This window comes from Procambarus clarkii, chromosome 54 (genome assembly GCF_040958095.1).
Source record: "Procambarus clarkii isolate CNS0578487 chromosome 54, FALCON_Pclarkii_2.0, whole genome shotgun sequence".
Lineage (NCBI taxonomy): Eukaryota > Metazoa > Arthropoda > Malacostraca > Decapoda > Cambaridae > Procambarus > Procambarus clarkii.
In genome coordinates this window covers 1,368,099-1,391,785 of record NC_091203.1, presented here as the reverse complement: position 1 = coordinate 1,391,785, position 23,687 = coordinate 1,368,099, and the positions used below count along the sequence as shown (strand labels likewise).

At 37.0% G+C, this 23,687-nt stretch overlaps 1 protein-coding gene across 1 annotated transcript in view; it reads left to right on the top strand.

Annotated features, from left to right (window-relative positions):
• The window catches only part of LOC138352574 (nicotinamide phosphoribosyltransferase-like), an 83,757-nt gene extending 65,446 nt beyond the window's left edge, over positions 1-18,311 (top strand). Inside the window, exon 9 of the mRNA XM_069305064.1 lies at positions 17,692-18,311. Within this exon, the coding sequence (XP_069161165.1) occupies positions 17,692-17,826 (135 nt within the window). The 3' untranslated portion in view covers positions 17,827-18,311. The remainder of the gene's footprint in view (positions 1-17,691) is intronic.
• Positions 18,312-23,687: the final 5,376 nt, after the last annotated feature.

Below are 23,687 nucleotides of genomic sequence, written 5' to 3'. Positions count from 1 at the left end.
GATGGGCACATGTATAAGCAAGTAGATGGGGTCGCCATGGGTTCTCCCCTAGGTGTCCTGTTTGCAAACTTCTACATGGGTACCATCGAGCAAAAAGTCTTAGTCGACATGAACTTGAAACCGGCCATATACTGCAGGTATGTTGACGACATTTTTACACAGGTACCTGATGTCAGACATCTGCAGGAGCTGAAGGAGGCATTTGAGCAGAGTTCCGTGCTGCGTTTCACTTACGAGATGGAAAAGGATGGGAAGCTGCCCTTTCTAGATGTAACAGTCATGGAAAAGGGCGGAGGTTTCCACACTGCAGTCTACACTAAGGAAACAAACATAGGAATGTGCCAAAATGCCAACAGCGACTGCCCTGACAGGTACAAGAGGAGTGTTGTTAACGCATATGTCGACCGTGCTCTCAGCCACAGCTCAGAATGGAAGCAAGTCGACGAAGAACTCTGTAGGGTAAGGCAGGTCCTAGTCAATAACGGCTTCTCCAATGGTTTCGTCGAAGACATCATAAGAAGGAAAGTGAAAAGCCATGCAACCTCTGAAGAGACAACTAACACAACACCTATACCCCCTATTAGACTATTTTACAGGAACTTCTTTTCCACAGCTCATAAAATGGAGGAAAGGGTCCTGAAAGATATTGTTAATAGAATCGTTATCCCTACAGACAAAAATCAGAGGATACAACTGACGATTTACTATAAAACCAGAAAAACGGCCAGCCTACTCATGAGAAACTCTCCAGACACAAAACAGAACGCTTTAAAAGAGACTAACGTCGTCTATGCCTTCAAATACCCACTTGGGGACTGTAAGCTCCAAAAAACCCAGTATATAGGCAAGACAACAACATCTCTTTCTAGGCGTTTAACGATGCATAAGCAACAGGGCTCCATTAAGGAACATATAATCTCTTCCCACAACCAAACCATCGCCAGAGAAATCCTAGTAAACAACACAGAAATCATCGATAGATACAGCGATAGCAGGCGGCTTGACGTTTGCGAGGCACTACACATCAAGAAGTCAACACCAGCAATCAACAGCCAATTATTGCACAACTATATTCTACCCACCTCAAGACTCCGCTCCAATATAGAAGCATCAAGAAATATGGACCAATAGGCTTTCTACAAACACTTTTATTCAATACCCATTGTTTGTGTTCTGTCTTGTGTTGATACTTTTAATACCCTATTAATATCCCCTTTTGTTCTGTCTTGTGTTAATGCCACATCACCCCTCCCACCTCACTCAAATGTAGATATAAAATCGGAGATATGTAAGTTCTATTCAGTTGTGTATTTGTGAACTAAAAGTCTTTGAAAATGTAATAAGTTTTACGAAACGCGCCCGTGTCGCGTCAGACTAGAAGTAAAAATGAATTTTGGAGAATTGATTTTTGATTTACCTCCAACAGTGAAGCGTAATGTACGAAAGATTGAGAAAATTCGTGTTAGAATTATTAATCTTACTTTTTCGGTCATATTTAATAATATATGTCTACAGGAAAGACTACTACCAAAATATACTAATATATATATATATATATATATATATATATATATATATATATATATATATATATATATATATATATATATATATATATATATATGTATGTATATATATATATATATATATATATATATATATATATATATATATATATATATATATATATATATGTATATATATATATATATATATATATATATATATATATACATATATATATACATATATATATATATATATATATATATATATATATATACATATATATATATATATACATATATATATATATATACATATATATATATATATACATATATATATATATATATATATACATATATATATATACATTATATATATATATATATATATATATATATATATATATATATATATATATATATATATATATATATATATATATATGTATATATATATATGTATATATATATATATATATATATATATATATGTATATATATATGTATATATATATATATATATATATATATATATATATATATATATATATATATATATATATATATATATATATATATACATATATATATACATATATATATATATATATATATATATATATATACATATATATATATACATATATATATATATATATATATATATATATATATATATATATATATATATATATATATATATATATATATATATATATATATATATATATGTATATATATATATGTATATATATATATATATATATATATATATGTATATATATATGTATATATATATATATATATATATATATATATATATATATATATATATATATATGTATATATATATATATATATATATATATATGTATATATATATATATATATATATATATATATATATATATATATATATATATATATACATACATATATATATATATATATATATATATATATATATATATATATATATATATATATATATATAAATATATATATATACATACATATATATATATATATATATATATATATATATATATATATATATATATATATATATATATATATATATATATATATATATATATATATATATATATATATATCTGAAAACTCACACCGGTCGTGATGGTCAAGTGGATTAAGGCGTCTTGTACATACCAGTTGCGTTGCTCCTGGGAGTATGGGTTCGAGTCACTTCTGGGGTGTGAGTTTTCAGTTGCATATTGTCCTGGGGACCATTCAGGCTTGTTCGCATATATATATATATATATATATATATATATATATATATATATATATATATATATATATATATATATATATATATATATATATATGTATATATATATATGAATTCTACCCTCTTTCAAACACAATTATGTTAAAACACTTTAATCGTCAGGACAAATGGAAAACTTTTGACAAGCCGCCGGCTTCCTGTCGTTGTCGAAGTGAATGTTGTTGCGTATATTAATACATGTTACCAGGTAAATTTCGGTAACTAATAAAATTCCCCCAGTCTATCGAATAAAAAATTCTATCGAATTCATATGTTTGAAAAGAGCAGAGCTCTCTTCCCCATATCTGATAGGCGTTGTTGTAGTCCGTGCATAAAACTCATCTGGGAACCCTTTATCATTATAGTTGGTTACACTTCAGCGTAACAAGTAGGTTTGGTAAGTATGATTTTTTCCCTTTATAAATCCCTGATATAATATTTGGGGAAGTACAAATGACAACCGATGCCTAGGGTGTCAGATTTACAGATTTTTTTCGAGGGACACTTAGCTTATTGAAACAATAGCCAAATCAACCCATATTCTAAAAAGAGAGAACCTATAGCTACTATGAATCAAATGGACAAAATTTGGGCTGTAGTATCCAAAAGAGGTTTACGTTTTATACAATGGACCACTATAAAGAGCAAACCAAATAATAGAACAGTGATAATAAGCCTAAAAACCAGTCCTAGGCATAAATAAGCAACCCTAGACACATAACCCACAAATCTGAAAATAATATAATTGTCATGTCATAATGTGGACCATTATCAACTCATGCAATGGTAACATGACTTGCTAATGGTACAGGAAGAACCGAAACGTCGTCGCTTCTTTTATTTTTCAGATGTGTGGGTTGAGTGTCTAATTTTCATCCACGTTATTGCGACTTAATATCCACGTAAGCAATCCTAGTCAAAATATGGCAGCCAAAGCCTTAGTACATCTGCATTATGTACATTTAGAACATACGCATGTAATATACAAGGCCTAGGGAAGTTAATAATTTGTACTTCCATTTGTAGTAATAATTGATACTGTCACTTTGTGATGACAGATTGACAGGTTGGCCTAACGGTATGGGAGCTGGTGTTGAAGTCGGGATAAAAGTCAAGAATGTCTTCAGACATATGCATCGGTTCCAGGTCACAATCTACGCATCATCGTGAATGTTTGAAATTCATAATATTGGAAGGATTTTCCTACATAAGCCATCACTTGGTGGTAAAGCTGTACGGGGGGTTGGTGTTGGCGAGGTTGTGTAACATGCAACATACAGAGGTTGCATCCATGTATGATGCAGGTTGGGCGCTAATACGAGCTCTTCACTCTTGCAGACATGCAACATTGATGGGTACAGTTGTCCTCTGTCGGAGATCAGGGAGTTTGTAATAGCACAATATGTTGGACAAGTGTTGATGGACACTATGTTTGGACACGTGTTGATGGACACTATGTTTGGACACATGTTGATGGACACTATGTTTGGACACATGTTGATGGACACGTGTTGATGGACACTATGTTTGGACACGTGTTGATGGACACTATGTTTGTCCAGGTGTTGATGGACACTATGTTTGGACACATGTTGATGGACACTATGTTTGGACACATGTTGATGGACACGTGTTGATGGACACTATGTTTCGACACGTGTTGATGGACATTGTGTTTGGCCACGTGTTGATGGACACTATGTTTGGACACATTTGGTTAGAAATGTTAAAAAAGAGATAAGGAAAGCAAAAAGAAACTATGAAGTTCGCATAGCAGGGCAAGCAAAGACAAATCCTAAAGAGTTTTTTCAGTTATATCGTACTAAGACTAGGGAAAGGATAGGTCCATTAAAAACTGAAACAGGTCAATTAACAGATAGTGATGAAGAGATGAGTAGTATTTTTAATAAATATTTTGTATCTGTATTTACTAAAGAGGAACTTAACAATATGCCTTCAGCCGAACAAGTCTATGTGGGTGGGGACGAGGACAGGTTGACGAGTTTAACAGTTACCAGGGAGGATGTTCTTAAACAAATAGTAAAACTCAAACCAAACAAATCCCCAGGGCCGGATGAAGTGTTTACCAGGGTGCTTAAAGAATGCAAAGAGGAGCTTTGTGACCCACTGTCAACCATATTTAATAAATCAATAGAGTCAGGCAGAGTGCCAGAGTTTTGGAAAGTTGCTAATGTGATACCAGTTTTTAAGAAAGGAGGTAGATCACTTGCGTCTAACTATCGACCAATTAGCCTAACGTCTATTGTGGGAAAGTTACTCGAATCTATAATAGCAAATAAAATTCGTCTTCATCTTGCAAAAAATAAATTAATAATTGAGTCGCAACATGGTTTTGTAAATGGCCGTTCATGTTTAACAAATTTGTTATCTTTTTATTCTAGCATAGTTGAGGCAGTTGATAGTGGTAAGGATTGTGATGTTGTATACCTTGACTTTAGCAAAGCTTTTGATACAGTGCCACATGAAAGACTGATTAAAAAGATAGAGTCTTGGTATTGGGGGTGCTATATTAAGCTGGATTAGGGCATGGCTAAACCAAAGGAAACAGAGAGTTAGTATAAATGGAATCAAGTCAGAGTGAGAAAATGTTGTAAGTGGAGTGCCTCAAGGCTCTGTCCTGGGACCTCTGTTGTTTATAATATATATATAAATGATTTAGATTCAGGTTTGAGTAGCAACATTTGCAAATTTGTCGATGATACGAAAATCGGTAGGGAAATTAATTCGGAGGAGGACTCACTATCACTTCAAGTTGATCTAGATAGGGTTTTGAAATGGTCAAAGGATTGGCAGATGCAGATTAATGCTGATAAATGTAAAGTTCTGTGGTTAGGTAATGATGATAGGGTTACAAGATACGAGCTAGATAGTGTTGAGATTGCGAAGTCGAATTGCGAAAGGGATCTGGGAGTTATGATTAGTAAGAATTTAAAACAAAAGGATCAATGCATAAATGTTCGTAATAAGGCAAATCGGACACTTGGATTTATTAATCGCAGCGTTAGTAACAAGACACCTGGTGTGGTTCTCAAGCTATATCTTGCTCTAGTTAGGCCCCATTTAGATTATGCAGTTCAGTTTTGGTCGCCATATTATAGAATGGATATAAATTCACTTGAACGTGTCCAGCGTAGGATGACTAAGTTAATTCCCCAAATTAGAAATCTTTCATATGAAGAAAGATTAACAAAGCTTAAGTTGCATTCACTGGAAACATGAATGATATTATGATGGGAAATGGAAACAAACCCATTATTTGTATTAGTGCAGGGGGTAATGATGTTGGACGAGTTAGGAGTGAGGAACTAATACAGAGATTCAGGACAGCCATTGAATTAGTTAGGAGCAAGGGAGGAATCCCGATCATATGTGGCATTCTTCCAAGAAAGGGAGTGGGAAATGAATGGATGTCACGGGCACTTGGTGTCAATTGCCGGCTGGAAAGACATTGCAAATCAAATGCAATATCTTTCATAGACAACTGGGAACACTTCTATGGAAGAAATGAAATGTATGCTCGTGATGGGGTGCATCTATCGAGAGCTGGGGTTGTTGCTGTTGCGAACTCGTTGGAAGAAGTGGTTAGAGGTGTTTGTTTGGGTTTAAACTGTTAGTAGATAGAGGTATGGGAATTGATTTGGAGGAAAGAGGTAATAAAAGTATGTGTTTGTGGGAGAAAGGAATTGGCAAAATGATCAGGGAAAGAGAAGGGCCTCAAAATAACAATTCACTTAGGGTATATTACACTAACAGTAGAAGTCTAAGAAATAAAATTAACGATTTAAATGCTCTTGTCTGCACAGAAAAAAATAGATATTATTGCACTTACCGAAACGTGGATGAATGTAGAAAATAGAGAACTATTAGCTGAATATCAAATAAATGGATTTAAACTATTTCACACAGATAGATATATTAGACGAGGAGGGGGAGTAGCCATGTATGTTAGGGACAATTTGAAATGTAGTCTCAAAGAGGGAATCAAAACTGAGCCACACACAGAAACTATTTGGATAGAATTATACGAAAAAGCAAATAATATTATAATAGGAGTTATATATAGGCCACCAAATTTAGACAGAATGGAAGCAAAGCATATACGGGAAGAAATATCTAGGGCATCTAGATCTAACAGTATTTACGTCATGGGTGACTTTAATTTTAGTGGAATAAACTGGTTGAACAAAACAGGGAATAGTGAAGCAGAAGATTTTCTAGAATTAATTGACGATTGCTTTCTTATGCAACACATTAAGGAACCAACACGGGAAAATAATATTTTAGATTTAGTGTTAACTAACAGGGAAACACAAATTAATGTCATCGAAATAGGGAGTGAGCTAGGGAACAGTGATCACAAAGAAATCAGATTTAGTGTAGAATGGAATAGACCTGTAGGAGAAAATTCTGTTAAAGTGCCAGATTTTCGAAAAGCTGATTTTAATAGCCTAAGAAATTTTTTGGGTCAAATTGATTGGAAAGTCTTGGGTATGGGGTGGGGGCCGGTCTTGGAGCGAGACATGAACCCAGCGATAGGTAACTTAAATGGGGATTTCGATGTGGATTCAGTATATAACTTATTTAAAAATATTCTAAACAAAGCACAGGAACGTAGTATACCATACAAATTGAATAGATCGAATACTAATGACCCAAAGTGGATAACAAAGAATTTGAAGAACCTTATAGGTAAAAAGAGAGCTTGGTACAAAAGGATTAAAAATGGGGAGGTCACTTTAGAACAGGAATTCGTACAACTGGTTAGAAATGTTAAAAAGAGATAAGGAAAGCGAAAAGAAACTATGAAGTTCGCATAGCAGGGCAAGCAAAGACAAATCCTAAAGGGTTTTTCAGTTATATCGTACTAAGACTAGGGAAAGGATAGGTCCATTAAAAACTGAGACAGGTCAAATAACAGATAGTGATGAAGAGATGAGTAGTATTCTTAATAAATATTTTGTATCTGTATTTACTAAAGAGGAACATAACAATATGCCTTCAGCCGAACAAGTCTATGTGGGTGGGGACGAGGACAGGTTGACGCGTTTAACAGTTATCAGGGAGGATGTTCTTAAACAAATAGTAAAACTCAAACCAAACAAATCCCCAGGGCCGGATGAAGTGTTTGCCAGGGTGCTTAAAGAATGCAAAGAGGAGATTTGTGACCCACTGTCAACCATATTAAATAAATCAATAGAGTCAGGCAGAGTGCCAGAGTTTTGGAAAGTTGCTAATGTGATACCAGTTTTTAAGAAAGGAGATAGATCACTTGCGTCTAACTATCGACCAATTAGCCTAACGTCTATTGTGGGAAAGTTACTCGAATCTATAATAACAAACAAAATTCGTCTTCATCTTGAAAAACATAAATTAATAATTGAGTCGCAACATGGTTTTATAAATGGCCGTTCATGTTTAACAAATTTGTTATCTTTTTATTCTAGCATAGTTGAGGCAGTTGATAGTGGTAAGGATTTTGATGTTGTGTACCTTGACTTTAGCAAAGCTTTTGATACAGTGCCACATGAAAGACTGATTAAAAAGATAGAGTCTCATTGTATTGGGGGTGCTATATTAAGCTGGATTAGGGCATGGCTATACATAAGAACATAAGAACATAAGAACAAAGGTAACTGCAGAAGGCCTATTGGCCCATACGAGGCAGCTCCTATTCTATAACCACCCAATCCCACTCATATACTTGTCCAACCCGTGCTTGAAACAATCGAGGGACCCCACCTCCACAATGTTACGCGGCAATTGGTTCCACAAATCAACAACCCTGTTACTGAACCAGTATTTACCCAAGTCTTTCCTAAATCTAAACTTATCCAATTTATACCCATTGTTTCGTGTTCTGTCCTGTGTTGATACTTTTAATACCCTACCAATATCCCCCCGGTTATGTCCATTCATCCACTTGTAAACCTCTATCATGTCACCCCTAACTCTTCGCCTTTCCAGTGAATGCAACTTAAGCTTTGTTAATCTTTCTTCATATGAAAGATTTCTAATTTTGGGAATTAACTTAGTCATCCTACGCTGGACACGTTCAAGTGAATTTATATCCATTCTATAATATGGCGACCAAAACTGAACTGCATAATCTAAATGGGGCCTAACTAGAGCAAGATATAGCTTGAGAACCACACCAGGTGTCTTGTTACTAACGCTGCGATTAATAAATCCAAGTGTCCGATTTGCCTTATTACGAACATTTATGCATTGATCCTTTTGTTTTAAATTCTTACTAATCATAACTCCCAGATCCCTTCGCAATCCGACTTCGCAATCACAACACCATCTAGCTCGTATCTTGTAACTCTATCATCATTACCTAACCTCAGAACTTTACATTTATCAGCATTAAACTGCATCTGCCAATCCTTTGACCATTTCAAAACCCTATCTAGATCAACTTGAAGTGATAGTGAGTCCTCCTCCGAATTAATTTCCCTACCGATTTTCGTATCATCGGCAAATTTGCAAATGTTGCTACTCAAACCTGAATCTAAATCATTTATATATATTATAAACAACAGAGGTCCCAGGACAGAGCCTTGAGGCACTCCACTTACAACATTTTCCCACTCTGACTTGATTCCATTTATACTAACTCTCTGTTTCCTTTGGTATAGCCATGCCCAAATCCAGCTTAATATAGCACCCCCAATACCATGAGACTCTATCTTTTTAATCAGTCTTTCATGTGGCACTGTATCAAAAGCTTTGCTAAAGTCAAGGTATACAACATCGCAATCCTTACCACTATCAACTGCCTCAACAATGCTAGAATAAAAAGATAACAAATTTGTTAAACATGAACGGCCATTTATAAAACCATGTTGCGACTCAATTATTAATTTATGTTTTTCAAGATGAAGACGAATTTTATTTGCTATTATAGATTCGAGTAACTTTCCCACAATAGACGTTAGGCTAATTGGTCGATAGATAGACGCAAGTGATCTATCTCCTTTCTTAAAAACTGGTATCACATTAGCAACTTTCCAAAACTCTGGCACTCTGCCTGACTCTATTGATTTATTAAATATGGTTGACAGTGGGTCACAAAGCTCCTCTTTGCATTCTTTAAGCACCCTGGCAAACACTTCATCCGGCCCTGGGGATTTGTTTGGTTTGAGTTTTACTATTTGTTTAAGAACATCCTCCCATGTAACTGCTAAACTCGTCAACCTGTCCTCGTCCCCACCCACATAGACTTGTTCGGCTGAAGGCATATTGTTAAGTTCCTCTTTAGTAAATACAGATACAAAATATTTATTAAAAATACTACTCATCTCTTCATCACTATCTGTTATTTGACCTGTCTCAGTTTTTAATGGACCTATCCTTTCCCTAGTCTTAGTACGATATAACTGAAAAAACCCTTTAGGATTTGTCTTTGCTTGCCCTGCTATGCGAACTTCATAGTTTCTTTTTGCTTTCCTTATCTCTTTTTTAACATTTCTAACCAGTTGTACGAATTCCTGTTCTAAAGTGACCTCCCCATTTTTAATTATTTTGTACCAAGCTCTCTTTTTACCTATAAGGTTCTTCAAATTCTTTGTTATCCACTTTGGGTCATTAGTGTTCGATCTATTCAATTTGTATGGTATACTACGTTCCTGTGCTTTGTTTAGAATATTCTTAAATAAGTTATATATTGAATCCACATCGAAATCCCCATTTAAGTCACCTATCGCTGGGTTCATGTCTCGCTCCAAGACCGGCCCACACCCCATACCCAAGACTTTCCAATCAATTTGACCCAAAAAATTTTTTAGGCTATTAAAATCAGCTTTTCGAAAATCTGGCACTTTAACAGAATTTTCTCCTACTGGTCTATTCCATTCTATGCTAAATCTGATTTCTTTGTGATCACTGCTCCCTAGCTCACTCCCTATTTCGATGTCATTAATTTGCGTTTCCCTGTTAGTTAACACTAAATCTAAAATATTATTTTCCCGTGTTGGTTCCTTAATGTGTTGCGTAAGAAAGCAATCGTCAATTAATTCTAGAAAATCTTCTGCTTCACTATTCCCTGTTTTGTTCAACCAGTTTATTCCGCTAAAATTAAAGTCACCTATGACATAAATACTCTTAGATCTAGATGCTCTAGATATTTCATCCCATAGATGCTTTGCTTCCATTCTGTCTAAATTTGGTGGCCTATATATTACTCCTATTATAATATTATTAGCTTTTTCGTTTAATTCAATCCAAATAGTTTCTGTGTGTAGCTCTGTTTTAAGAGGAACTTAACAATATGCCTTCAGCCGAACAATTCTATGTGGGTGAGGACGAGGACAGGTTGACTAGTTTAGCAGTTACAAGGGAGGATGTAATTAAACAAATAGTTAAACTCAAACCAAACAAATCCCCAGGGCCGGATGAAGTGTTTGGCAGGGTTATCTTCTGGAGGTTATCTTGAGATGATTTCGGGACTTTTAGTGTCCCCGCGGCCCGGTCCTCGACCAGGCCTCCACCCCCATGAAGCAGCCGGTAAATAAAAATTCGTTAAATACCGGGGGGATATTAATAGGGTATTAAAAGTATCAACACAGGACAGAACACGAAACAATGGATATAAATTGGATAAGTTTAGATTTAGGAAAGACTTGGGTAAATACTGGTTCAGTAACAGGGTTGTTGATTTGTGGAACCAATTGCCGCGTAACATTGTGGAGGTGGGGTCCCTCGATTGTTTCAAGCACGGGTTGGACAAGTATATGAGTGGGATTGGGTGGTTATAGAATAGGAGCTGCCTCGTATGGGCCAATAGGCCTTCTGCAGTTACCTTTGTTCTTATGTTCTTATGTTCTTATGATTCCCTCTTTGAGACTACATTTCAAATTGTCCCTATACAAATTGTCAAATACCAAAGGAAACAGAGAGTTAGTATAAAAGGAATCAAGTCAGAGTGGGAAAATGTTGTAAGTGGAGTGCCTCAAGGCTCTGTCCTGGGACCTCTGTTGTTTATAATATATATAAATGATATAGATTCAGGTTTGAGTAGCAACATTTGCAAATTTGCCGATGATACGAAAATCGGTAGGGAAATTAATTCGGAGGAGGACTCACTATCACTTCAAGTTGATCTAGATAGGGTTTTGAAATGGTCAAAGGATTGGCACATGCAGTTTAATGCTGATAAATGTAAAGTTCTGAGGTTAGGTAATGATGATAGAGTTACAAGATACGAGCTAGATGGTGTTGAGAATGCGAAGTCGGATTGCGAAAGGGATCTGAGAGTTATGATTAGTAAGAATTTAAAACAAAAGGATCAATGCATAAATGTTCGTAATAAAGCAAATCGGACACTTGGATTTGTTAATTGCAGTGTTAGTAACAAGACACCTGGTGTGGTTCTCAAGCTACATCTTGCTCTAGTTAGGCCCCATTTAGATTATGCAGTTCAGTTTTGGTCGCCATATTATAGAATGGATATAAATTCACTTGAACGTGTCCAGCGTAGGATGACTAAGTTAATTCCCCAAATTAGAAATCTTTCATATAAAGAAAGATTAACAAAGCTTAAGTTGCATTCACTGGAAATGCGAAGAGTTAGGGGTGACATGATAGAGGATTACAAGCGGGTGAATGGACATAACAAAGGGGATATTAATAGGGTATTAAAAGTATCAACACAAGACAGAACACGAAACAATAGGTATAAATTGGATAAGTTTAGATTTAGGAAAGACTTGGGTAAATACTGGTTCAGTAACAGGGTTGTTGATTTGTGGAACCAATTGCCGCGTAACATTGTGGAGGTGGGGTCCCTCGATTGTTTCAAGCATGGGTTGGACATGTATATGAGTGGGATTGGGTGGTTATAAATAGGAGCTGCCTCGTATGGGCCAATAGGCCTTCTGCAGTTGCCTTTGTTCTTTTGGAAAGGCGAAGAGTTAGGGGTGACATGATAGAGGTTTACAAGTGGGTGAATGGACATAACAAAGGGGATATTAATAGGGTATTAAAAGTATCAACACAAGACAGAACACGAAACAATGGGTATAAATTGGATAAGTTTAGATTTAGGAAACACTTGGGTAAATACTGGTTTAGTAACAGGGTTGTTGATTTGTGGAACCAATTTCCGCGTAACTTGCTGGAGGTGGGGTCCCTCGATTGTTTCAAGCGTGAGTTGGACAAGTATATGAGTGGGATTGGGTGGTTATAAATAGGAGCTGCCTCGTATGGGCCAATAGGCCTTCTGCAGTTGCCTTTGTTCGTATGTTCTTATGTTCATGTTGATGGACACTATGTTTGGTCACGTGTTGATGGACACTGTGTTTGGACACATGTTGATGGATACTATGTTTGGACACGTGTTGATGGACACTATGTTTGGACACGTGTTGATGGACACTGTGCTTGGACACGTACATAACATAACATAAGAACATAAGAACAAAGGCAACTGCAGAAGGCCTGTTGGCCCATACGAGGCAGCTCCTATTTATAACCACCCAATCCCACTCATATACATGTCATGTCCAACCCATGCTTAAAACAATCGAGGGACCCCATCTCCACAATGTTACGCGGCAATTGGTTCCACAAATCAACAACCCTGTTACTGAACCAGTATTTACCCAAGTCTTTCCTAAATCTAAACTTATCCAATTTATACCCATTGTTTCGTGTTCTGTCTTGTGTTGATACTTTTAATACCCTATTAATATCCCCTTTGTTATGTCCATTCACCCACTTGTAAACCTCTATCATGTCACCCCTAACTCTTCGCCTTTCCAGTGAATGCAACTTAAGCTTTGTTAATCTTTCTTCATATGAAAGATTTCTAATTCGGGGAATTAACTTAGTCATCCTACGCTGGACACGTTCAAGTGAGTTTATATCCATTCTATAATATGGCGACCAAAACTGAACTGCATAATCTAAATGGGGCCTAACTAGAGCAAGATATAGCTTGAGAACCACACCAGGTGTCTTGTTACTAACGCTGCGATTAATAAATCCAAGTGTCCGATTTGCCTTATGACGAACATTTATGCATTGATCCTTTTGTTTTAAATTCTTACTAATCATAACTCCCAGATCCCTTTCGCAATTCGACTTCGCAATCTCAACACCATCTAGCTCGTATCTTGTAACCCTATCATCATTACCTAACCTCAGAACTTTACATTTATCAGCATTAAACTGCATCTGCCAATCCTTCGACCATTTCAAAACCCTATCTAGATCAACTTGAAGTGATAGTGAGTCCTCCTTCGAATTAATTTCCCTACCGATTTTCGTATCATCGGCAAATTTGCAAATGTTGCTACTCAAACCTGAATCTAAATCATTTATATATATTATAAACAACAGAGGGCCCAGGACAGAGCCCTGAGGCACCCCACTTACAACATTTTCCCACTCTGACTTGACTCCATTTATACTAACTCTCTGTTTCCTTTGGTATAGCCATGCCCCAATCCTGCTTAATATAGCACCCCCAATACCTTGAGACTCTAACTTTTTAATCAGTCTTTCATGTGGCACTGTATCAAAAGCTTTGCTAAAGTCAAGGTACACAACATCGCAATCCTTACCACTATCAACTGCCTCAACAATGCTAGAATAAAAAGATAACAAATTTGTTAAACATGAACGGCCATTTATAAAACCATGTTGCGACTCAATTATTAATTTATGTTTTTCAAGATGAAGACGAATTTTATTTGCTATTATAGATTCGAGTAACTTTCCCACAATAGACATTAGGCTAATTGGTCGATAGTTAGACGCAAGTGATCTATCTAACTTTCGTAAAAACTGGTATCACATTAGCAACTTTCCAAAACTCTGGCACTCTGCCTGACTCTATTGATTTCTTAAATATGGTTGACAGTGGGTCACAAAGCTCCTCTTTGCATTCTTTAAGCACCCTGGCAAACACTTCATCCGGCCCTGGGGATTTGTTTGGTTTGAGTTTTACTATTTGTTTAAGAACATCATCCCTGGTAACTGTTAAACTCGTCAACCTGTCCTCGTCCCCACCCACATAGACTTGTTCGGCTGAAGGTATATTGTTAAGTTCCTCTTTAGTAAATACAGATACAAAATATTTATTAAAAATACTACTCATCTCTTCATCACTATCTGTTATTTGTCCTGTCTCAGTTTTGAATGGACCTATCTTTTCCCTAGTCTTAGTACGATATAACTGAAAAAAACCCTTTAGGATTTGTCTTTGCTTGCCCTGCTATGCGAACTTCATAGTTTCTTTTTGCTTTCCTTATCTCTTTTTTAACATTTCTAACCAGTTGTACGAATTCCTGTTATAAAGTGACCTCCCCATTTTTAATCCTTTTGTACCAAGCTCTCTTTTTACCTATAAGGTTCTTCAAATTCTTTGTTATCCACTTTGGGTCATTGGTATTCGATCTATTCAATTTGTATGGTATACTACGTTCCTGTCCTTTGTTTAGAATATTCTTAAATAAGTTATATATTGAATCCACATCGAAATCCCCATTTACGTCACCTATCAATTTGTATGGTATACTACGTTCCTGTCCTTTGTTTAGAATATTCTTAAATAAGTTATATATTGAATCCACATCGAAATCCCCATTTACGTCACCTATCGCTGGGTTCATGTCTCGCTCCAAGACGGGCCCCCACCCCATACCCAAGACTTTCCAATCAATTTGACCCAAAAAATTTCTAAGGCTATTAAAATCAGCTTATCGAAAATCTGGCATTTTAACAGAATTTTCTCCTACAGGTCTATTCCATTCTATACTAAATCAGATTTCTTTGTGATCACTGTTCCCTAGCTCACTCCCTATTTCGATGTCACTGATTTGTGTTTCCCTGTTAGTTAACACTAAATCTAAAATATTATTTTCTCGTGTTGGTTCCTTAAATATAAATACTGTTAGATCTAGATGCCCTAGATATTTCATCCCATGCGAACAAGCCTGAATGGTCCCCAGGACAATATGCAACTGAATGCAATTCATATGCAATTGCATATGCAATTTCATCCCATAGATGCTTTGCTTCCATTCTGTCTAAATTTTGTGGCCTTATATAATAGGAGTTATATATAACTCCTATTATAATGTTATTTGCTTTTTCGTATAATTCTATCGAAATAGTTTCTGTGTGTGGCTCAGTTTTGATTCCCTCTTTGAGACTACCTTTCAAATTGTCCCTAACATATATGGCTACTCCCCCTCCTCGTCTAATATATCTATCTGTGTAAAATAGTTTAAATCCATTTATTTGATATTCAGCTAATAGTTCTCTATTTTCTACATTCATCCACGTTTCGGTAAGTGCAATAATATCTATTTTTTCTGTGCAGACAAGAGCATTTAATTCGTTAATTTTATTTCTTAGACTTCTACTGTTAGTGTAATATACCCTAAGTGAATTGTTATTTTGAGGCCCTTCTCTTTCCCTGATCATTTTGCCAATTCCTTTCTCCCACAAACACATACTTTTATTACCTCCTTCCAAATCAATTCCCATACCTCTATCTACTATCAGTTTAAACCCAGACAAACACCTCTACCTTGAGGTTACCTTGAGGTGCTTCCGGGGCTTAGCGTCCCCGCGGCCCGGTCGTCGACCAGGCCTCCTTGTTGCCGGACTGATCAACCAGGCTGTTGGACACGGCTGCTCGCAGCCTGACGTACGAGTCACAGCCTGGTTGATCAGGTATCCTTTGGAGGTGCTTATCCAGTTCTCTCTTGAACACTGTGAGGGGTCGGCCAGTTATGCCCCTTATGTGTAGTGGAAGCGTGTTGAACAGTCTCGGACCTCTGATGTTGATAGAGTTCTCTCTCAGAGTACCAGTTGCACCTCTGTTTTTCAACGGGGGTATTCTGCACATCCTGCCATGTCTTCTGGTCTCATGTGATGTTATTTCTGTGTGCAGGTTTGGGACCAGCCCCTCTAATATTTTCCACGTGTAAATTATTATGTACCTCTCCCGCCTGCGCTCAAGGGAGTACAGTTTTAGGCTCTTTAGTCGGTCCCAATAGTTTAGATGTTTTACATCTAAACCACTTCTTCCAACGAGTTCGCAACAGCAACAACCCCAGCTCTCGATAGATGCACCCCATCATGAGCATACATTTCATTTCTTCCATAGAAGTGTTCCCAGTTGTCTATGAAAGATATTGCATTTGATTTGCAATATCTTTCCAGCCGGCAATTGACACCAAGTGCCCTCGATATCCATTCATTTCCTACTCCCTTTCTTGGAAGAATGCCACATATGATCGGGATTCCTCCCTTGCTCCTAACTAATTCAATGGCTGTCCTGAATCTCTGTATTAGTTCCTCACTCCTAACTCGTCCAACATCATTACCCCCTGCACTAATACAAATAATGGGTTTGTTTCCATTTCCTGTCATAATATCATTCATGTTTCCAACAATATCACCAATTCCAGCTCCCGGAAAGCAAACCCTTAATCTGTTCCCCCTATCTCTGGCACAAAACGTTCTGTCTAAATACCTCACCTGGGAATCTCCCACAACCAAAATTCGCTTCGATTCTCAATTTTCCTTTCGAGCAGTTTGAGGGACCTGCGCTTCAATGCTCACCAGTGCTCACAGTGTCCATCAACACGTGTTGATGGGCACTGTTTGGACACGTGTTGATGGACACGTGTTGATGAACACTGTGTTTGGACACGTGTTGATGGACACTTTGTTTGGACACGTGTTGATGGACACGTGTTGATGGACACATGTTGATAGACACTGTTTGAATATATAGGAAATATTGAAAAGTAGGGCTCCCAAAATCTTTTAATAAAAACTTTGAATTTAGCATTAGTAAGATCATTACCATTTTCACCAAGAACTGTTAATTCTATACCAGGTTCTATATTTCAGGACCTACTTGTTCCGGTGTTTGAGAACGGAGAACTTTTGATGGATTACACACTCCAAGATATCCAGGAGAGAGCACAGACCGTGCCCAACGACTTCGACGTTATCAGGTTCCTGGAGGAGGACAGAGATTATTAGATCGGTGTTTGCATCAGTGACGAGGGACGCCTTATATAAGGCTTCAAGAACTTTGTTGTATTTAAACATATTATGAGCTACCAAGGGGCTTAGACCTATTATGTTCTACCAAGGGGTTTAAATTTATTATGAGCTACCAAGGGGTTTAGACCTATTATGTTCTACCAAGGGGTTTAGACCTATTATGTTCTACCAAGGGGTTTAAACTTATTATGAGCTACCAAGGGGTTTAGACCTATTATGTTCTACCAAGGGGTTTAAACTTATTATGAGCTACCAAGGGGTTTAGACCTATTATGTTCTACCAAGGGGTTTAGACCTATTATGTTCTACCAAGGGGTTTAAACTTGTTATGAGCTACCAAGGGGTTTAAACCTATTATGAGCTACCAAGGAATTCAAATCATATTTTCTATGCTCCTTTTACCCATATGACTTTTAAAATTTATTTGTAAGATACAAATTTACAGAGGAATTAAAATTGCATTTACCCACTAAAGCATTAGTCATTATACCTTTTACCCACTACAGATTTGCCCTGTAAAACCTTTACCATCATAGCTTTTTACACTATTGACATTACCCGTTATAGTTTTACCCACAAGAGCCTTTACCTACCATAGCTTTACCCATATAGCTTTTCAAAAGTAATAAATAAGATACAGAGGATTAAAATTATATTTACCCACTATAGCCCTTACCCGCTATAGACTTTACTTCCTATACCAGTTACCCAGTATAGCCTTAACCCACTATAGCCTTTATCCACTATAGCCTTTCTCACTATAGATTATACCCACTATAGCCTTTACACACTATAGGTTTTACTCCCTATAGCCTTTACTCCCTATAGCCTTTACTCACTATAGCCTTTACTCACTATAGCCTTTACTCACTATAGCCTTTACTCACTATAGCCTTTACTCACTATAGTCTTTACTCACTCTAGCCTTTACTCGCTATGGTCTTTACTCACAATAGCATTTACTCATTAATAGCCTTTATTCACTGTAGGCTTTACTCACTGTAGCCTTTACTCAATACAGCCTTTACCCACTATAGCCATTAGAACATTAGAACATAAGAACATAAGAACAAAGGTAACAGCAGAAGGCCTATTGGCCCATACGAGGCAGCTCCTATTTATAACCACCCAATCCCACTCATATACTTGTCCAACCCGCGCTTGAAACAATCGAGGGACCCCACCTCCAGCATGTTACGCGGTAATTGGTTCCACAAATCAACAACCCTGTTACTGAACCAGTATTTACCCAAGTCTTTCCTAAATCTAAACTTATCCAATTTATACCCATTGTTTCGTGTTCTGCCTTGTGTTGATACTTTTAATACCCTATTAATATCCCCTTTGTTATGTCCATTCACCCACTTGTAAACCTCTATCATGTCACCCCTAACTCTTCGCCTTTCCAGTGAATGCAACTTAAGCTTTGTTAATCTTTCTTCATATGAAAGATTTCTAATTTGGGGAATTAACTTAGTCATCCTACGCTGGACACGTTCAAGTGAATTTATATCCATTCTATAATATGGCGACCAAAACTGAACTGCATAATCTAAATGGGGCCTAACTAGAGCAAGATATAGCTTGAGAACCACACCAGGTGTCTAGTTACTAACGCTGCGATTAATAAATCCAAGTGTCCGATTTGCCTTATTACGAACATTTATGCATTGATCCTTTTGTTTTAAATTCTTTCTAATCATAACTCCCAGATCTCTTTTGCAATCCGACTTCGCAATCTCAACACCATCTAGCTCGTATCTTGTAACTCTATCATCATTACCTAACCTCAGAACTTTACATTTATCAGCATTAAACTGCATCTGCCAATCCTTTGACCATTTCAAAACCCTGTCTAGATCAACTTGAAGTGATATTGAGTCCTCCTCCGAATTAATTTCCCTACCGATTTTCGTATCATCAGAAAATTTGCAAATGTTGCTACTCAAATCTGAATCTAAATCATTTATATATATTATAAACAACAGAGGGCCAAGGACAGAGCCTTGAGGCACTCCACTTACAACATTTTCCCACTCTGACTTGATTCCATTTATACTAACTCTCTGTTTCTTTTGGTATAGATATGCCCTAATCCAGCTTAATATAGCACCCCCAATACCATGAGACTATCTTTTTAATCAGTCTTTCATGTGGCACTGTATCAAAAGCTTTGCTAAAGTCAAGGTACACAACATCACAATCCTTACCACTATCAACTGCCTCAACTATACTAGAATAAAAATATAACAAATTTGTTAAACATGAACGGCCATTTATAAAACCATGTTACGACTCAATTATTAATTTATGTTTTTCAAGATGAAGACGAATTTTATTTGCTATTATAGATTCGAGTAACTTTCCCACAATAGATGTTAGGCTAATTGGTCGATAGTTAGACGCAAGTGATCTATCTCCTTTCTTAAAAACTGGTATCACATTAGCAACTTTCCAAAACTCTGGCACTCTGCCTGACTCTATTGATTTATTAAATATGGTTGACAGTGGGTCACAAAGCTCCTCTTTGCATTCTTTAAGCACCCTGGCAAACACTTCATCCGGCCCTGGGGATTTGTTTGGTTTGAGTTTTACTATTTGTTTAAGAACATCCTCCCTGGTAACTGCTAAACTCGTCAACCTGTCCTCGTCCCCACCCACATAGACTTGTTCGGCTGAAGGCATATTGTTAAGTTCCTCTTTAGTAAATACAGATACAAAATATTTATTAAAAATACTACTCATCTCTTCATCACTATCTGTTATTTGACCTGTCTCAGTTTTTAATGGACCTATCCTTTTCCTAGTCTTAGTACGATATAACTGAAAAAAACCTTTAGGATTTGTCTTTGCTTGCCCTGCTATGCGAACTTCATAGTTTCTTTTTGCTTTCCTTATCTCTTTTTTTAACATTTCTAACCAGTTGTACGAATTCCTGTTCTAAAGTGAACTCCCCTTTTTTAATCCTTTTGTACCAAGCTCTCTTTTTACCTATAAGGTTCTTTTAATTATTTGTTATCCACTTTGGGTCATTAGTATTCGATCTATTCAATTTGTATGGTATACTACGTTCCTGTGCTTTGTTTAGAATATTCTTAAATAAGTTATACATCGAAATCCCCATTTAAGTCACCTATCGCTGGGTTCATGTCTCGCTCCAAGATCGGCCCACACCCCATACACAAGGCTTTCCAATCAATTTGACCCAAAAAATTTCTTAGGCTATTAAAATCAGCTTTTCGAAAATCTGGCACTTTAACAGAATTTTCTCCTACAGGTCTATTCCATTCTATGCTAAATCTGATTTCTTTGTGATCACTGTTCCCTAGCTCACTCCCTATTTTAATGTCATTAATTTGTGTTTCCCTGTTAGTTAACACTAAATCTAAAATATTATTTTCCCGTGTTGGTTCCTTAATGTGTTGCGTAAGAAAGCAATCGTCAATTAATTCTAGAAAATCTTCTGCTTCACTATTCCCTGTTTTGTTCAACCAGTTTATTCCACTAAAATTAAAGTCACCTATGACATAAATACTGTTAGATCTAGATGCTCTAGATATTTCATCCTATAGATGCTTTGCTTCCATTCTGTCTAAATTTGGTGGCCTATATATAACTCCTATTATAATATTATTAGCTTTTTCGTTTAATTCTATCCAAATAGTTTCTGTGTGTGGCTCAGTTTTGATTCCCTCTTTGAGACTACATTTCAAATTGTCCCTAACATATATGGCTACTCCACCTCCTCGTCTAATATATCTATCTGTGTGAAATAGTTTAAATCCATTTATTTTATATTCAGCTAATAGTTCTCTATTTTCTACATTCATCCACGTTTCGGTAAGTGCAATAATATCAATTTTTTCTGTGCAGACAAGAGCATTTAATTCGTTAATTTTATTTCTTAGACTTCTACTGTTAGTGTAATATACCCTAAGTCAATTGTTATTTTGTGGCCCTTCGCTTTCCCTGATCATTTTGCCAATTCCTTTCTCCCACAAACACATACTTTTATTACCTTCTTCCTCCAAATCAATTCCCATACCTCTATCTACTAACAGTTTAAACCCAAACAAACACCTCTAACCACTTCTTCCAACGAGTTCGCAACAGCAACAACCCAAGGTCTCGATAGTTGCACCCCATCACGAGCATACATTTAATTTCTTCCATAGAAGTGTTCCCAGTTGTCTATGAAAGATATTGCATTTGATTTGCAATATCTTTCCAGCCGGCAATTGACACCAATTGCCCTCGACATCCATTCATTTCCCACTCCCTTTCTTGGAAGAATGCCACATATGATCGGGATTCCTCCCTTGCTCCTAACTAATTCTATGGCTGTTTTATACCTCTGAATCAGTTCCTTACTCCTAACTCGACCAACATCATTTCCTCCCACGCTAATGCAAATAACGGGATTGTTCCCATTTCCAGCCATAATATCATTCATGTTGTTTATAATATCACCAATGCCAGCTCCGGGATAGCAAACCCTTAACCTGTTCCCCCTATCTGTAGCACAAAACGTTCTATCCAAATACCTTAACATTGTATCAAATCACCTCATTCTTTGGGGTATACGTGAGGATCACAAATGCGAAACAGCCTGAATGGTCCCCAGGACTATAAGCGACTGAAAACTCACACCCCAGAAGTGACTCACACCCATACTGCCAGAAGCAATGCAATTGGTATCTACAGGAAGCCTTAATCCGCTTGACCATCACGACCGGACATAAGGAAGTGATGGCCGAAGCAATTTGAACCACTTCCCCGCTGGCACTCGGAGGGTAATCTTTGGCATAGCATTGTATCAAATCACCTCATTCTTTAGGGCACACATGAGGAACACATATGCGAACAATCCTGAACGGTCTCCAGGACTATATGCGACTGAAAACTCACACCCCAAAAGTGACTCGAACCCATACTGCCAGGAGCCACGCAACTTGTATCTACATGACACCTTAATCTGCTTGACCATCACGACCGGACATAAGGAAGTGATGGCCGAAGCAATTTGAACCACTTAACCGCCGGCCCTGGGATGATAATCTTGGACATAGCATTTTATCAAATCACCTCATTCTTTGGTGCCCACGTGAGGAACACAAATTCGAACAAGCCTGAATGCTCCCTAGGACTATATGCGACTGAAAACTCACACCCCAGAATTGACTTTAACCCATACTGCCAGGAGCATTGCAACTGGTATCTACAGGATGCCTTAATCCGCTTGACCATCATGACCGGACACAAGGAAGTGATAGCCGAAGCTATTTGAACCACTTCCCCGCCCGCACTCGGATGGTAATCTTGGACATAGCATTTTATCAAATCACCTCATTCTTTGGGGCACACGTGAGGAACACAAATGCGAACAAGCCTGAATGGTCCCCAGGACTATAAGCGACTGAAAACTCACACCCCAGAAGTGACTTGAAACCATACTTCCAGGAGCAACGCAACTGGTATCTACAGAAGGCCTTATTCCGCTCGACCATCACGACCGGACATTAGGAAGTGATAGCCAAAGCTATTTGAACCACTTCCCCTCCGGCACTCGAATGGAAATCTTGGGAATAGCATTTTATCAAATCACCTTATTCTTTGGGGTACACGCGAGGAACACAAATGCGAAACAGCCTGAATGGTCCCCAGTACTATATGCGACTGAAAACTCACACCCCAGAAGTGACTTTAACCTATACTGCCAGGAGCATTGCAACTGGTATCTACAGGATGCCTTAATCCGCTTGACCATCATGACCGGACATAAGGAAGTGATAGCCGAAGCTATTTGAACCACTTCCCAGCCCACACTTGGATGGTGA